At 48.2% G+C, this 18,520-nt stretch overlaps 1 protein-coding gene across 3 annotated transcripts in view; it reads left to right on the forward strand.

Annotated features, from left to right (window-relative positions):
• Window positions 1–9,062: 9,062 nt before the first annotated feature.
• Window positions 9,063–18,520, forward strand: part of PCDH19 (protocadherin 19) — a 115,292-nt gene continuing 105,834 nt past the window's right edge. Inside the window, exons 1-3 of one of the 3 annotated variants that reach the window (XM_073799681.1) lie at window positions 9,641–12,858; window positions 15,628–15,768; window positions 16,451–16,778. In XM_073799681.1, the coding sequence (XP_073655782.1) occupies window positions 10,712–12,858; window positions 15,628–15,768; window positions 16,451–16,778 (2,616 nt within the window). In that variant the 5' untranslated portion in view covers window positions 9,641–10,711. Of the gene's footprint in view, window positions 12,859–15,627; window positions 15,769–16,450; window positions 16,779–18,520 lie in introns of all 3 variants that reach the window. The other 2 variants (XM_073799680.1, XM_073799679.1) reach the window with 2 other exon arrangements.

Here is an 18,520-nt window from a genome sequence, read left to right on the forward strand (position 1 = left end):
TTTTACCTGGAATCATCTGCTGACGGATGGATGTATCCTGTCCTCTTCTTCCCTGAAATATTTTGGAACTTCATGAATTCCTTGGACACAATGCCTTAGACATCCATCTGCCATTGCTGATTCCATCCTCCTCTGAATTGCAATACCTCTGGTCTCAGTGTTGCCACCCATTCTCAGCCTGGAGCCTGAGCTCGCTCTAGTTATACTGCCTTGGTATATGTTGTACTGGAATTTGACTTGTGTAAGAATTAGTGAGTTAACCTAAAAGGTGGGTAAACTAGAGGAAGGAAGAGGAAGCCAAACTGATTTATTTCCAAGTGAACCACATATCATATAAATGATATTTAGTTACTACCTCATTCAAAACTTTGATGACTCCACTGGCCTCTAGTATAAAGTTCTAATTCTTCATTCTAGCAATCAAGGCCTTGCACAATAGCCTCTACTTACTTTTCTAACCTCAACTCCCATTACTCTATACAAAGCTTCTGTGAGATCCTAGAGGGCAGAAGCTTTCTCTTTTCTACTAGTAGCCTGGCACTTTAAATTTTATCTGTTAGTACATATAACAGCTAAAAATTATTGAGTTCTTTACTCTGTGCTAGGCATGTAAAACATGAAGTACTTTACAGATATCACCTCACTTTACAGGCATCATCTCATGTAATCCCCCCAACTTTATGAAATAGGTAGTACACTAATTTGCCCAAGGTCACCCAGCTAGGGAAATGTTAGAACCAAGAGTTGAACCCAGATCTGTTTAGCCCCAGAGCTTGTGCCATTAATAACTACATCATATTACTTTGATGGTGTCTGTAGAAAAAAATACTTGAGCCAAACTATACTCTTAATTGTTTGCCTAACACATTGAAATTACTGCAGCTTATGTGCCTCTACAAACACCCTTTCCCACACCTGGAAGACTTTCCCACAGCTTCTAGGTCTTTAGCCACTCCTTTGGACTTAGGTTATTTCAATGCTGAGTACTGCTGTTTGGATACATGATAAATACTTCCTTGTATTTGTAGTTCTACTTTTATGATATCCATAGCTAGACCCTAAGCCCTTGGAGGGGAGGATTCACATCTTACACTGTTACGTATTGTCAGTCTTAAGTATCAAGTACAGGAACTTAGATCAATTAAGTAATATTTTCTGTTGGTGATGGCTTAAATGGGGATGAAAAAAATAAATTGAAGTAAGGCTCATGATTAATTACAGTTGGCAAGAGACCTACATTACATAAGGATGTATCAAAACATGAAAGTCCTTTCATGTGCAAATATTAGTTACTGGGATGAGAAAGTGAAGAAACAGGAAAGAAATAGTTAGTCATCATCATAACCATCATCCTTACAAGTAAATCTGCTTCGGAGGTTGAATTATCCTAACACTTATCTTAGACCAATCTATGGGAACTTCCAGAAATCAGAAATTAGTTGCTTAGGCTGGACATAATTATTTTGCATTTATGGAGTAATTTACATTTATAAAACTGCTTTATAATAATTACAGTGTTCACAGGAGATCAAACAAGACTGAACAGGAAACCTGGGAGGAACTTCAAAGGCTTCCTGATGACCAGGGACTGCCTATGGTAGGAAATCTTTGGTTAAACTCTATGTAGATCTCTTTTTCTCAAGAGAGGATCAGATTTCATTGATCTCCATGTTCCAAAGCTGTTCATGAGCCCTGCTGCTCTGGATGTGTGACAGCTATTTATTTCTCAGGGAAAAGGGAACTAAATTAAGCATCTTTATTTTACTCTCCTTGGCTAGAAAAATGTAATGCTATATTGGAACAGGTTAATGGTTCACCAAGTAATATTCAGAGCCCTGAGTTATAAAGGAAGAGAAGCCCATGCGTGAATCTTCTTTAACATATAAGAAAATATGTGAAATTCAGAGTTGTAAATTTTCTTCTGACTCTTGTAGGTGATTACATCTGCTGGGGTTTTAATCTGGAGATTTCACAGACTATGAGGTCAAGTATGGTACTCCATTAAAAAAATACATATATATATATGTATACAACGACATAACTTTCTATTCTCTTTACATTAGGAAGCAGAGTCTGTGGAAGACGTCTTCATATACATTGACACTGAAGAGGGAAACTCTATCTAAATTTTTTTCCCCCCAGATAGCCCTGATCTCTGCTATGGAGCATGCAATTTGATTAGCTTGCTAGTGCTCACTTATATTGCATGACTAACAAAATTATTAATAGCTATAAAATTATTCAGTTCCTTAAAGATGCAGTCACTATGCTTCTCTCAGTGGTCTCTCACAGCAGCAAATTCTAAGCTGATAAGAAGTTGCACACTGATTTTAATTTTAAATGTATTTTCCATTAATTTAATTGAGCTCACTCTTGCTCTTCTGCAATGGCACCAAGAATCAGAAGGGCTTTCTTGTCTCTCCCACCACACCTCCATGGATGGAAGAAATCAGACGCGGATTTTCTCACTTCTCATCTTCAGGCTGAGCCTGTCTTTTTCACTTTACGGTTTCTTTCTGAATGACCCTGTTGTTGACCCTGGGCATGCAATCTGAGAGCTGCATGGGGGTGGAGTGTGGGGAGGATGTTCTGGAGCTCAGCAGATGGATCCCAAGAGCACAATGGCTTACTAGCCCTTCCGTGATTGTTGCCAAAACGCCTTCCTGTTTTCAAAAGTGTCTTGCCCCCTGCTCCTTTGTTTTGCTCTGTTAGGAGACTGCAGTTCCGATTTTGCTAGGGACCAAAATCGGCTGTTTCAAGGAAATGCAGCTGCTTGCTTTGGTGGGTGACTTGAGAGAGGGAATTTTTCTACCCTTCTTCCCCAACCTCCTTGCTACCCCACCCCCACATGAACTCCACTGGCTGGCTCATCATTTCATAAAACATTGATTTTAGAAGCTGACTATTTGCTTTTGATTGTTTGGCTGGGGCTGCAACGAAGTCATTGATGGCTCTCATTTTGAGCTATCTCCTGTCCACTCTTTTCGGTCAGCCTGCCAGAACTGATTGCCTCTTCCCCCAAATGAAACTGCACAGCCAGATGGCAAGGCTTTTTCAAGTTCTACTGTTTCCCAGGGCAGAGAACACGCAGAGCTGCCTGGGCCTCAAGCTGGGCCAGCTCTCCTCTAAGACTGTTGGTTCTCTTACCAGCCTATCATTAGGCACAAGGCTTAATCTGATCACTGCTGCCTAGCCTGGTATCCCTGAGTAGATATTGCCTGGTACTGATGTCATTGCATTTTGTGATCTTTGCTGAAAGGGACCAGACACGCTCAGCCCAGCTGGTTTCTTCTGTGATTCAGGACACCCTCTTTCTTTACTCCTCCAAAGTCCCAGCTTTTGGAAGAAAGGTCTTTGGTTCTCTCTGGCCATTCTGGCCTCAGCTGCAGGCAACAGACACAAATTAATATGCTTTCCCTCCCCACGTCCAGTACACCGATATGCAGACTCTTGGACCCCAAATCGGGATGTTTTCCCAGCTGGCAAGCCATTGTTTTCTTCTCATTCAAAAAGGGTGCATAATTTCTCTGCTGCTAAGATGATTTTTCTGTCACTTCTGCTCTATCTGTCCCCTTCATGGTACTCTCTCTGTCTACTTCTGGGATCTCCGTCTTTCAGTTTATTCTCCACTGCCCCAGGGCTTGTCAACCTGAACAGATATGGTGCATTGTGCTGTTAGTGGCATACATGACATGCCTTTGGTACTTACATTGCTAGCCCAGGTACTGTAACTGTAGCTGTCAAACTGGTAGTTCTTCATGTTTATTAGTTTTCTTTCTTTCCTTCTTAAGTTGACATTAAACCAACTAGTAATTTTCCTAGTTCAGTGACAAATCAGTCAGTGGAGCAGCTGGAACTCCCAGGGAGCTACACAAGGCCTCTCCTGAGTTTTGGGAGAAGCTTTGGAGGAACCAAGAGCAAACCTAGGCCCAGCCTGGTCACCTAGGACAAAAGAGTATACAACAGGTCGGGGGTCCTCACTGAAATCATCTTTTGCCCAAGATATCTAGAGAAGCCCAGGAAGCTGGCTGATCAGATTGATTTTTGTGTTCCTCTTTTCACCAGCTCTTTGGCTATTATTGTCTATTTGAACTTAAGGCAAAGGGCTGCTCTAGGTGGAGTTCACACACTTACCCCAGCTCCATCACTGTATATCTCAAAGCCTTAAAAGATCTGATTTGTTTTTTCCAGTCCTGTGGACATCTCCAAAAAGAATCCAGCCTCCTATAAAACCAGGCAACCAGATAGATATTTTTTTTTTAGTTTAGAAAACTAATCTTCAAGGTCCATCCTGTAAGGCTGATATTTTGGTAAGGGATCTTTCAGCACCATCAACCATTCCTTTCAATGATATTTCTGCATCTTTTCCTGCTCCGCTTGAACAACTCCAGAAATAGCAGAAGAGACTTTGAGAGAAGTCGAGGCTGGGAGTCAAAAGCCAGCCGTATCTGGAGCTCTAATCTAGGCAGTTACACATGGTATAGGGGCCCCTAGAATCCACTTACTAGGTTGCAGTACTAAAATGTGGAGATAGCAGTGCAAAAAAATGGATTGGCCTAAAAGAGAGCATCCCTAGTCTGTACACTTTCAATTGTCTCTTCTTTTTAGCATTCAGTTTATATTTCAGTTGGTTTTTGAGGTCTTATTTGGTGATGATTTTTTCCCAAGTTGTCAAGAAAGCATTTCTTCTGGTGGTAGTGGGGGTGTGGAATGTCACTCTTACCCTCCTCCTTGGGATGAGAGAAGCAGCAGTGGGAAGGTTGGGCATGATCTGATCAGAGTGCCTTTGAAGGGAGAGCTTTCTGTTTTCAGAAGTGCTGGTGGTGGGGAACAATAACAGTTGGTATGAGTTTGCACCTAGGAAAATAGCGTTTGGGATCCACTTGGAGAGAATTCACATGAAAAGGTTCAGGCAATAATGCCATGAGCTCAAATGGTGCTGTCAAAACATCACAGGTAGTCACTGCAGGATAGTACAGAAGGTGTTAGAGAGCAGTGTCATTTATTGAAATGTATCTGCTGATTTAGCTTTTGCTAATTAAATAGTCCCCATGATGTGTGTTTATGTAGGGACCAGTTATGAGTTTTGTAGCAGCAGGGATTTGGCCCTTTGGGAAGTGCCATTCCTAATGAGAGGGGTTAAGCATGGAAAGGACTTGGGCATAATCTGTTCAGGAATGCTGGTCTTGTCAAAATGGGAAGACTTGGACTGATTAATAGCTTTCCGTCTCTTTTTCACCACTGTTCCCTACCTCTCTGTGTTTCTTGGAAAAGGCAAGCATTAGGGTCATGATGAACAATTTTAGCATGTAAGGAACACTTTCTCTACTCTTTGTTTTTCCTGCTACAGCTCTCTGGCTGTCATTATTATCCTTTGTCACAGGGTGGGATTGGGGGTGGGGCTTGGGAGGAAGAGAGGAAAAAGTAAAAGGGACTCAAAGACTTGCCTTGTACCCCTTCCCTTATCTTCCTGGTATTTCAAAAGTGTCATAAACAGCATCCAGGATGGTGAAAAATCACCCCACCTCTGCCCAGCAGGCCTACATCCCTGGCTGCTTCTCTTAAGGCCTTTCCTTGTGATGCCTGGGAGTGTGTGTGTCTGTATATGTGTGTGTGTGTGTGTGTGTGTGCTGGGGGTTGTTAACTAGAAATTGGGCAATCACTTTGGGCAGAAGGGACAGAATTTCAGGAAGATGTCAACATGGTATACCTCATTCTAGTTCTCCCATTCCCATTCAGCATTATTTCAGTGGCATGGCTGAAATTTTAAAGATAAAAGTATCTTACCAATTTGATTCTGGCCTCAGAACCAAGAGCTGTCTTAGTCCAGAGAGCTGGCCTGGGCTGCACAGCACTGTAGTTGATACCTAGGGGGGCCTAGTGTTTCTCAGCAAAGTTGGATCAAAAATACTGAGGATGGTCACTAGATGTCCCTCTTGTGTCTCTAAAGAGGCTGAGGAGGGGGGGGGGCTCCCTTCAGGATTGAAGTAAAGGGAAGCTAAGACTGAGGGAACTTTCTTTTTGTTTTTATTATCTACACCCAGAACGGTTTTATTCAATTAATTAATAAATTCCTGAGCATGAAGGTGTTTTCGGCTACTCACTGAGTCAATAACATTGTTGCAGTACAATGATCAAGTGTGTCTATGAGCAAACATTGGTGGAGTATAATGATAAAGTGCGTCTATTCGCAAAAAATACATTCTGAGAGCAAAGGACGGCGGCCTTAGGGTTATCTGTAGAAGTTGATTGTGGGGGATGGAAGAACTATTTTTTTGGAAGGGAGGTGTCACTATCACTTTGATCTTGGGGGTGATGGGAAGGTAGGAAAGCAGAGGCACCCGCCCCTGCCTCTCTCCATACCTGGCTTCCATAAAGCGGTTTAGTATAGCTGGGAGTACTTGGGGTGCTCTACTTGGAAAGGAGGGGCGCATTGAGTGTGAACGGGGAACAGGACCCAGGGGACCACGTGTGATCTCCTTAGCTAAGAGAGTATTTGTCTTTGCAAATGCAGAACAGGTCTTTACAATGTGATTGCACTTACAAAGGTAATGACATTGTACATGAATTGAATTCTCCTATTTATCTTTAAAAGACAGCAGAATATAGACATTCTATTAGCACTCCCCAAGGTAAGAGGTCCTCAGCCCTCTTATCTTGTTGTGTGCATCTTTTCAGATGCCACGGCAATATTAATCATTTTACCTGAGTAATTCTTCCATTTCTCGTTACCTGGGGGATTGTTAATGGCCGAGACTACTTCTCAGACTCTTTGCTCCCGCTCAGTCAAGCCGTGGAGGCGCCAGTTTACTTTTATTGATCAGCGGGTTCCTGACAGCCTTTGCCACAAGGAAGCAGCATCATCCTTTTTTAACTTAAAGGGGAACAGATCGCCTTAAAGTTTACAGCTAAAAGCTTCTAAGCAGAGCATGCAAACATTTTAGTATGCTGCTAATTGTTCTGTTTAAATAGTCCAAGCAATATTTTAGAAAGCTGCCAAACGCCGAACTCATATCCCGTGATCAGATAGCAAACCCATTTCAAATGCCTTTTTAGGCCTTTTTAATTAGACCAAGATGCACTTCATTCCCACTCGCTGACATCAAAGGTAAATAACTGTGATAAATCAAATGGAGCCCTTCTCTTTACGGAGCGCGTGAGGTGCGCCCGCGTTGCCTGCCATGTTGTCACTCTCCTCCAGAAGGGTCTGCAGAAAACCGGGCGGGCCGCGGGGCTCCCTCGAGCCACGCTCTGCTGTTCACCCGCATCTCTAAACGACCAAATTAAATGATACTTATTGCAGATGCTTCGATTTTCTCCTACATCTTCTGGGCTGAATTGCATCCTAATGTGAGAGAGTGAAACGACCCCCACGCTGAAAGCGGATCAAGCTCTCCGCGCCCTCCGCTTGGTCTCAGATGCACGTTTAGGGGGTCTCAACCTTACTCCCGAAATAATTCCTTTCTGTAGGAGGAAGCTGTCTTCTTCCCCTTCCAAGGTAAAGGCTGCTAAACTAGCTCCTTTTGGAAAGAGAAATATATTTTTTAAAGCAGCTGGGTTGCTCTCTGCAAGAAGATGGCAGTTTTGAGAAAACCTATTATGTGTTCAAATGCCTTTTTCCTTTTTCTTGTTTAATGTTTTTTAAAGGGCAAAAGTGAGTCTTATTTTAAACAAACAGACTCGGGCCAACGTCGCTGGGCTAATTATGACTTTGCTCACCCAAGATTCCCAAATATCCGAGACGACTCACTCAGAAGGGAGGCTTACTATTCTAAGAATTCTGAATTCAGAAGCCGGTCCCCTCCACCCCCAATCTGTGATGAAAAAAACACTCCAACTTGTTCGGCGAAGTGCTTTTTATTCTTCCCGCCAGTGACCTTAATTAAGAGACTCAGAACGGGGCGGGGAGGAGTCCCCTCTGTCCCCAGGGCGCCTTCAGTCCAGAAGGCAAGCCGAGTTTGATAGCCCCAGCCACGCTGGCCTCCCGCTTCTCAGCACTGGCACACACCAGCCACTGTCGCCACCACCGCCCGAGCGAAGCTGGCAGCCCCCTAGGACCGAGGCCCCGCAGGAAGGCTGGGGCGCCCAGCACACCGGCGCCGGCTCCAGCTGCCAGCGACCTATGTGGACTGCGCGCCAGCTCCGCAGCTCCCGCTGGACTCGGGGCTCTCCCGGCTTGGCGCGGCGCGGCGCGGCGCGGCGGCGTCCGCTCCACCAGCTCTTCTCAAACGTACGGTTTATTTATAGGGAGCTAAATTCTCCAACGGGGTGGGGTGAGGGGCAACGAAATGTGTCCAGCCCTCTCGGCGGCTCACTCCCTGCGCCACAGATCTCATTTGATTAACAAGCAACAGACAAGAGCTAACCGAACCGGGTCAGGGGCCCTGCTTGGGCCGGGGGTGGAGGGGGAGCGTGGTGCTGCGTCTGCCGGGGAAGGAGGGAGAGGGATGACGGTCCAAGAGGATGGCTGCCGTGGTTCTTAGCTGAAGTGAAGAGTCACCGGCCAAGAGCCGGATGAATGACCACTTCTGGGGCGCTTTCTCCTATCCGTTCTTCCTTCCACTACCCGAGAAGGAGAAGAGAGAAAGACAGAGAAACTGACTGACAAACCCAGGGCGAAGAGACAAAGAGGGAGGGGGGAGGAGGAGAAAAAGAATATGAATATGAATATTATATTCAAGACATGAAGATATGTGAGGGAGATAAACACGCCGAGAGAATCAAATCCTGCAATCTCTACAAACATGAGAGGCGCGCAGTTCCTGGGGAGGCTAAGTTGCAGCGCCAGCACGCCGCTCTTCTTGCTCCACCCTGCCTTCTTGCCCTGGCTGGGCCTGCCCGCCTGGCCTCCCCTGACTCCTGCTGCGGCTCCGCTGGCTGGGGTACCACTTGGTCCCGCCAGTGTGTAAGTTTCCGGCTGGCCCCGCCCCGCCCCCTCCCGCGCATTGGCCCCTCCCCAAGCCCGGAGCCCGCTGGGCTGCGTGCTGATTGGCTAACGCCTGGCGTAGCCGGGCTAGGCAGCTCGGGCTTTCTCCGGCTCTCTCCAGACTCCACAGCCAGTAGTTTGCGGCATCGGCAGGAGCAGCAGCAGCAGTAGCGGCGGCGGTGGGCGCAGTGGGTAGACTGACGAGCGGGCACAGACGGTAGCACGGCTCCCGCGCGCCATGCCCCGGTTGCCCGGGGGACACTGGCACCCGCGTCCCTAGCCTGGCACGGGCCCTTGGCGCGTTACGCTCCGCGGCATTCTGGCTGAGCGGTTTTATCGGCGATCCGAAACCTCCCACCCCTGCTCGCTCACACTCCCCACTCACACTCCCCACACCACACACTCACTCTTCCTTTCTTTCACACATTCACCCACAGCCCGAGACAGAAAGAGACTGCGAGATAGACCTCCGAGTGCTGGAGCGCCCGGGAGGGAGTGAGCCCAACGCAGCGCGGCCAGCGCCTCTCCAGGAGGATGGAATCAAGACGCTCCCGCAAGTAAACTTTGGCGGCGACATAACCGTCGACGGTGGCAGCTGCTGAGGCGGACCCCAGCGACATGCAACTGAGCTAGGAGGGCTTCCTACCGCGGCGGCGGCGGCGGCGGCGGCGGCCCTCGGAGCGACACCCCAGCCCAGACTGAGGGAGGAGGAGAAGCCCCTGGTACCTGCGGCGTCGGCCCCGCCTCTCCTGGCCGGTACTGTTGTCGCTTTGCCTCCCCTCCTCCCCATTCCCCGCCCCCCGGGCCATTGGAAAGACCCGGACTTCTATTTTCTTGGACAAATTGCCATCGGCCAGCTTTCGCAAACTTGACGTGGAGGCTCGGGCTGCGTTGGTAACTGTGATTTTCGAGACGAAAACGCCCGCAGTCCAACTGCTCTGTGAGGGTGGCTCCGTGCCCATCTCCGATCCTGGACACACGCGCCCCTCAAGCCTTCTGAAGCCAACCACAGTGCAAGGGAGCGCGTTCTCGTCTCGGCAGCCTCTCTCCCCTCCCCCTTCTTCTGCCGGCCCGGGGAGAGCCATCCCGCTCAGCCGGATACTCTGGCGGCTGCGGCGCTTGACAGCAACTCAGACTCCCTCCTGCGACCCCCCTTTCTCCCCAACAGGCCTCGAAAAGGCCAGCGTGACCCCCCCGGACCCCGGAGGGCGCGTTCCAGGCGGGTCCTGTCTCCGCAGTGATCCAGGAGCACTGGGGGGAGGTCCTTGCGCATGCCAGGTGCACAGACTACGCGATAGCCAGCCCCAGTGCAGGTGCGCCGCGGCGGGCCGGGCACTGCCTGAGAGGCTGTACCCTCACTGCACTCCGCGCCTTCGCCTCAAGCGCGGTCAGGACTCAGCAGCGCGTCGACCCGGCCGCTCAGACGCCGTCCGACCCGCAGCCCTGCGCCGCTGCGGCCAGTCGAGCCCGGCTAACTTTGAAGGGGGAAAACTGAGTAGCCGGGCTGGAGGGAGGGGGCTCGGGGCCGCGCGGCGCTCCCTCGGCCCCCCGGAGCCCCCGGGTCCCCCGCGAGCCCCCGCCCGGTCCGCCGCAACCTCAGCATTGGAGCCGGCGCGGGTGTCCCCCCCGCGCCGCCGGGCCGCCCTGGGCGAGACTCCTCCGGCGGCCTCCGGGGCCCCGGGGCGCGCGCAACAGGCGGCCCGAGTCGGCGGGAAGCTGGAGCGCCGGCGGCGTCGGCCTCGGAGGGGTGTGGAGAGGCGAGGCCAGGCAGAGCCCCGCGCAGCCATGGAGTCGCTCCTGCTGCCGGTGCTGCTGCTGTTGGCTGTACTGTGGACACAGGCGGCCGCCCTCATTAACCTCAAGTACTCGGTAGAAGAGGAGCAGCGCGCCGGGACGGTGATCGCCAACGTGGCCAAGGACGCGCGCGAGGCGGGCTTTGCACTGGACCCACGGCAGGCCTCTGCCTTTCGTGTGGTGTCCAACTCCGCTCCGCACCTGGTGGACATCAACCCCAGCTCGGGCCTGTTGGTCACCAAGCAGAAGATCGACCGTGACCTGTTGTGCCGCCAGAGCCCCAAGTGCATCATCTCGCTTGAGGTCATGTCCAGCTCAATGGAGATCTGCGTGATTAAGGTGGAGATCAAGGACCTGAATGACAACGCGCCCAGCTTCCCGGCGGCACAGATTGAGCTGGAGATCTCAGAGGCGGCCAGCCCTGGGACGCGCATCCCGCTGGACAGCGCCTATGACCCGGACTCGGGCAGCTTCGGCGTGCAGACGTACGAGCTCACGCCTAACGAGCTATTTGGCCTGGAGATCAAGACGCGCGGCGACGGCTCGCGCTTTGCAGAACTCGTGGTGGAGAAGAGTCTGGACCGGGAGACGCAGTCGCACTACAGCTTTCGCATCACTGCACTCGACGGCGGCGACCCGCCGCACCTGGGCACTGTTGGCCTCAGCATCAAGGTGACCGACTCCAATGACAACAATCCTGTGTTTGGCGAGTCCACCTATTTAGTGACCGTGCCAGAGAACTCACCTCCCAACACGCCTGTCATCCGTCTCAACGCCAGTGACCCAGACGAAGGCACCAATGGCCAGGTGGTCTACTCCTTCTATGGCTACGTCAACGACCGCACTCGAGAACTCTTCCAGATCGACCCGCACAGCGGCCTGGTCACGGTCACTGGTGCCCTAGACTATGAAGAGGGCCATGTGTACGAACTGGATGTGCAGGCCAAGGACCTGGGGCCCAACTCCATCCCGGCACACTGCAAGGTCACCGTCAGCGTTCTGGACACCAATGACAACCCGCCGGTCATCAACCTGCTGTCGGTCAACAGCGAGCTGGTGGAGGTGAGCGAGAGCGCCCCACCGGGCTACGTGATTGCACTGGTGCGGGTGTCTGATCGAGACTCCGGCCTCAATGGGCGCGTGCAGTGCCGTTTGCTGGGCAACGTGCCCTTTCGGCTGCAGGAGTATGAAAGCTTCTCCACTATCCTGGTGGACGGACGGCTGGACCGCGAGCAGCACGACCAGTACAATCTCACGATCCAGGCGCGCGACGGCGGCGTGCCCATGCTGCAGAGCTCCAAGTCCTTTACCGTGCGCATCACCGACGAGAACGACAACCACCCGCACTTCTCCAAGCCCTACTACCAGGTCATTGTGCAGGAGAACAACACTCCCGGTGCCTATCTGCTCTCTGTGTCGGCCCGAGACCCCGACCTGGGTCTCAATGGCAGTGTTTCCTACCAGATCGTGCCGTCGCAGGTGCGGGACATGCCTGTCTTCACCTATGTCTCCATCAACCCCAACTCGGGTGACATCTATGCGCTGCGATCCTTCAACCACGAGCAGACCAAGGCATTTGAATTCAAGGTGCTGGCCAAGGACGGCGGCCTGCCCTCGCTGCAGAGCAACTCCACTGTTCGGGTCATCATCCTCGACGTCAATGACAATACCCCAGTCATCACCGCCCCACCCCTGATCAACGGCACCGCTGAAGTCTACATACCCCGCAACTCGGGCATAGGCTACCTGGTGACCGTTGTCAAAGCAGACGACTACGATGAGGGCGAGAATGGCCGGGTCACCTATGACATGACAGAGGGCGACCGCGGCTTCTTTGAAATAGACCAGGTCAATGGCGAGGTCAGAACCACTCGCACCTTCAGCGAGAGCTCCAAAGCTTCCTACGAGCTTATTGTGGTGGCCCACGACCATGGCAAGACGTCTCTCTCCGCCTCTGCGCTCGTCCTAATCTACCTATCCCCTGCTCTCGACGCCCAAGAGTCGATGGGTTCGGTGAACTTGTCCTTAATTTTCATTATCGCCCTGGGCTCCATTGCTGGCATCCTCTTTGTCACTATGATCTTTGTGGCGATCAAGTGCAAGAGAGACAACAAAGAAATCCGGACCTACAACTGCAGGTAGAGCCAACTTTTCTTTCTTTCCTTCTTTGTCTTGGGTGAATAATGTGTATCTGTGTCTCTGTGTGAAAACCCCAGTGCTTTTGTTTCCTATTTAAATACATGCACCCTACTTACAGCGCTTCTTTTTGGAGGGAGGGGGGAGTTTATGTCAGCCCAAGTTGATCAATTCTTTTGAACTGACAGTTTTCTGGAAGACAATCATTTACTGTTCGAATGGATTCTGTCACATAATGATGATGAGCAGAATAGCAATTATCATTTTAAAATTTGCACAGCTGTCTCCATGAAGTTATGGCAGAATAAAATTAATATGAGAGAGAGAGAAAGATTGATTGATTTTTAGCAGAACCTTGAAGTACCACAACTTGATTTGGGGGCTGTAGTGTTTTGGGGACAGGTACTGAAAGGAAAGGGAGTACTGGCAGCTGCCCTGTCCTGTTGTAGAGAGAACCTCTGAAGAAAGCCTGTGAGTGGGAGTCTAAGGCAGGAAACAAAGTTGGGGGAAGAGAGAACAGAAGTGTGTGGGGAAGCAGGCGATTAGAGTTTTTTAGTGTGTTCTTGGCTTATTTTGTATCCAGTCCCCAAACATCTGGCTATGTGAAGTGAAATTCTACTAGTCATCTATATGTTTTCAAATATCTGGTTATTGGGTAGAGACCAAACATCCCAATGAGGAACAGGACTTTTGCATCCAGATGTTTCACTAAAAGTAGCAATCTTCTGGAGTTGATGGTTCTTTCCTCTAATGTGGAACTCTGCTGTGGCCCTAAGAGCTGGTCCTTACCAGTGGATGTCACTATGGGCTGTGGTGTTACAGTTTCCCTTGAAATGTGTGCAGAATATGTGTGTGGTATGCCTGAGAGAGAGGGAGGTGGGGGAAGGAGGGAGGGAGGGAGGGAGATAGAGAGAGAGAGAGAGAGGGAGGGAGGGGGAATAGAAATGTGGAAACTGAAATGACACGTAGTAATTTTTTTAGAAAAAGATTTCCTGATAAGCACTTTGGAGGGTCTTACTGAAGCCCTTCCTTACAATATCCAATTTAGGATAATACATGTAATTTTTTTTCAGCAGTGTCTCATTGAAACGGTTGAAAAAAAAAGTTGTTTCTTTAGTTTGCTGAAAATGAATGATGCTGCTATTTCCAACCAAGGTGTGTGTGTGCTTTCAACACACCTACACATCCAGTGTGTCTTTTGTGCCATCTGTGCTTGCATGTTAATCAGTCAAAATATGTTCCTGTAGGTCCAATTTGTATTTGACATCAACTGAAATGCACACTTCTGTGAATCAGAGCCCCCTGAATATGTAACAGCCATGCAATTATTGTTTCCCTTTTACTATTCTCTGCGTTACACAAGTTAGTAGACAAATGCTAACCACACATGAATATCAATCAGGTGCCATAAAAGAGCAGCTGCAATGCCTCATAAATGCTTTAATCCTGTTGCTAGTGAAATGGCCATGACTTTTCTTTCCTTCAGCTCCGAGTCATTTCAGATGGGAGAAATGGAAATTAATATTACTCTTACCTTTGAAACCTGTGACTGCCAGTGGCATTTTTTATAGGAGAAAAATGAGGAGTCTATAAAATTTTATTTATATGGAGATAATGATAGAGGGGACTCTTAAGCCATTTCCTCAGCATAAAGTAAATGCATAAGACCCTTTCCTTGATGAAAAGAAATCAGGTTGAAATAAAGATATTGAAGGCTTTGCCACCTCTTGGTGATGTATGACTCAAAGTGAGAGCTCTTTCTGAGAGCTTGCCAGGGAGATCATTAAACAGGGAGGAGAGCATTTGAAATGAAAAGAAAAAAAAAAAACAAAAAAAGTGAATCTCAGTGCTCTTCAACTTCACTCATATGTGTATTTTGTAAAGAGCTCTGTTTCCTGTGCTGGTTTGGGATTAATGAAGTACAGTTTAATTAAATAATTGCTCGATACAGAAAGGGCTGTGCAATGAATGCCTCAGCTGAATAATTGGACGGGGCATTGCCAAACTTACCCATCGTGGGTAAACAAAATGATTAGAACTTCTCATTGATTCTAAACGATTAGAAAAGAAAATCAACCCCAGTCCTGGGGTCTTTGGGATTTTATCTGCTCCCAAGCCCCAATAGCATCAGCTTGCCCTCACTGCAAGTCTGCCTGAGCACAGAGAGAAAGGGTGAGGGGAAGGCAACTGCTCAGCTCTAGGAAGATCCCTGGGACATAGCAAGAATGTGCCTCTGGAGATAGGCAATCTCCTGGTCTGATCACTTTTTAGAAACCTAAAGTTTAAGAGCTTGTCTTTCCGTGTATTAAGCAGAGGTTTCTTGTTCTCAGCCTCTGCAGAGCCTCTTCCTGAAATGCATTCATTTATGATACTTGCGAGATGATCTGCACTTGCTGTTTGAATTGGGCTCCCTTTTTGTATTCAGACAATTAGCTTTGTCGAGGGAGAATACAGGCACAGTCTTTCCCTTGTAAAGATCAACCTGTATTATTTATTAACCCTATTGTTTTGCTGATTATTGCTCAGAAATGGAATTTCCAGACAATAAGCTGAATCATTGTGTGCAAAGTAATAAATGACTTTGAGAATCTGGCTACATTTAAATGTATTTCTTTTGACAAGTCTCTTAATGCTTGGTGTCTTTGGTGCGCGTTGCTGGGTCTGTGTCAGTGTTAATTAAATTGAGCTCTTTATGTTCCAGCACAGCTGCTTGTAGGTACACCTGAATGGAGAGGGATGCTGAATGCACTAACCTTTAAATTCCTTTGCAGTAATTGTTTAACCATCATTTGTCTCCTCGGCTGTTTTAAAAAAGGACAAAACAGCAAGTGTCTGCATTGCATCTTGGTTTCTCCCATTAGCAAGGAGCAAGACAAAAAGGCTGAGGAGAAAGTGAGCCTAAGGGGAAAGAGGTAAAAAGTCTTTTCCCCTGGTTCAAATGGGTTTGGCTATCAGATTTCCTGAGGAGAGGTGGGGGGTGGGGTGGGGAGTAGAAGGGAGCAGGGCTAGGGCAGTGGGAACGAGGGTGTGGAGGAGAGGAGCTGAGAATTTGTCAAACGACAGGGTATGATTTGCTCCCGTTCAAAATCGATCAGTTCAATCACCAAGGAACCTGATTGAGGGTGTTCGTCACATGGCAATTGCTTGGAGGAACTGGAAAGGGGATTAGTTTTTATTTCTTTCTATCTCCTCTTCTGTTAAATTAGAACTAGCTTCTTATTTCACCCAGGAGTTCCTTTGGCTTCCAGAAAAGCTCCCGATTTGAGCATTTTCATGCTTTTTCTCCCATAGGCTCAACTTTCCCCGTCCCCACACCCTTGTTAAATGGTCACTCACAATGAGGAATTCCAAATCTAAAGTATAGAAACTTTGGGGAGGGGTAGTGGGAGGTTACTATGTTTAATATAAAAACTTTACAGCCCTCAGCTTGGTTTCACACGTAGAAAGCACAGGGAGAAACCTGATGATGTAATGCACCAGAATAAGAAGCTGGAGCGGAGATGGGGTGCAACCCTCTGGGGTGCTTAATGTTTATTAATCGATGCGTGGTTTGGGAGGGCGTTAGCGATACATGCTGCCTTTTCTGTCACATAGAATCGCTGAGTACTCCTATGGGCATCAAAAGAAATCAAGCAAGAAGAAAAAAATCAATAAGAATGACATCCGCCTGGTACCCCGGGATGTGGAGGAGACAGACAAGATGAACGTTGTCAGTTGCTCCTCCCTGACCTCGTCCCTCAACTATTTCGACTACCACCAGCAGACCCTTCCTCTGGGCTGCCGCCGCTCTGAGAGCACTTTCTTGAATGTGGAGAACCAGAATACCCGCAATACCAGCGCCAACCACATCTACCATCACTCTTTCAACAGCCAGGGCCCCCAGCAACCAGACCTGATCATCAACGGTGTGCCTCTGCCCGAGGTGAGTGCAGCTAAGCGGCTCTGTGAGGTCCTCCGAGGCCTCTTTCCCATGCTGCTCGCTGGACCCCATCAGCCTCTATGGTGGCACGTTCCCTGGCAGGGGTGGGAGAACTTCTCTGCCTAAGCCCATTTCCAAAGTCAGGGTTTGCTACCAGTGCTTCTTGGGGCAGAGGGTAACCCAACATATTGAGCCTTTGTAGGGGTGGATGTTGGGAGTAGGAGCTCAAGGTCTGAGCCTTTGAAATACCTATATGGTATTTTGGCGTAATATGAATTGTACCACCTGTTGCAAATACAGTACGCTTGCCAGCCTGTTGTACCAGTACAACAGTTAAAGTGGCTAGGAATCAACAAGTAGTCTTAAAGATAGATGAGCCCTAGAATGCTCGGGGGCCAGTTTCCTAGTGTGAGAGTGATTCAGCCTTCTGAAACCCCCTTTTGCTTTTTCTTTGGTCATATACGTGCTTTGCTGAGAATATGGATGGGCCGGTTAAAGGGAGGCAAACAAAAATATAAAAAAGCCACATTGCTGTTTCTTAATAGTTCTTATGGTGACATTTGACAAATGAGGAGGTTGAAACTGTCACTAATAATGAAAATTTCAGGAATTAACTATGTATTTGAGTTAGCTCTGTTTCTCTTTACCAGGAATGAATGTTTTCAAATGGAAGCATTTTTTTTTTTTAGACACTACGTGGTCCGGTGTTTGCTGTCTATTGAAATTTTTCAGGGTAGTAGGGTAGTAACATGGATGATGGTAGGTTGGTGGCTGGGTGGAAGGCTATAAATAACAGCTCTTAAGTTAATTTCATTTTTCCTTGAATTGCTTAAGTCCCTCTTTGGTTGGAAATTTAATGCACTGGGAGGCATATGCCCTATTCCAGGCCACTAATGAAAGGAATACTACATACTTGGAGAGCACTTCACAACCTTTGTCTTCTTTGATCCTTACAGTCAGGTATCTTAATAGGTTGCCCTTCAGTAGATGATGAAAGGAGGTCCAGAGATGCTAAGGGACTTGTTCAGACTCACTGGGCAGGGATATCAAGAGAGAGAGAGAGGAAGGACTAGATTGCAGGGCTCTATAACTCTGGCGAGTGCTGTTTCAGTGACACTACCCTGCCTCAGAAATAATTCAGCCTAACATACCTGGGCTGGGATGCATATAAAATGGCCTGATAGTATTTATATCAATTTCATAGGGCAAAGGGTTTTAGGATCACTTTTATCGACTGCTCCTCCTAGTTCCTGAAAAATATTTCTCATCAGAATTAATGGGGCCAAAAAGCAGTGCTTTTCCTTAGAAACTGATGATTTTCTTCTAGCAACAGAGACACCAATATTGTCAATCTATAAGTATGGATTTATTGAAAATCCAGTATTATGCTAGGTAGGCTCCGTTATAATTATGAATGTCAGTGGATACTACTAGGGACTAGACCATAGACTTTCTGGAGGACTACTCATGGACCACCAAGAGTTCAACAACGGAGAGGGAGAGGTAGTGCTATGTAGTGGAATCAGATAGACCATGATTTTGAATCTGGGGGACATGTCTTGCTATGGTATCCCTCTGAATCTCTGTTTCCTCATCTACAAAATGGGTACATCTGTCATGCAAGGTTGGTCCAAGGAATAATATGGCATTATGTAATGTAAGGAGACTGACACATAGGTACCCCCTGAATCGTAGGTCTCTTCACCAGACAATAATTGAAGAGTGACTATTGTAATGGCCTGCAT

Source organism: Tursiops truncatus, chromosome X, assembly GCF_011762595.2.
Source record: "Tursiops truncatus isolate mTurTru1 chromosome X, mTurTru1.mat.Y, whole genome shotgun sequence".
NCBI lineage: Eukaryota > Metazoa > Chordata > Mammalia > Artiodactyla > Delphinidae > Tursiops > Tursiops truncatus.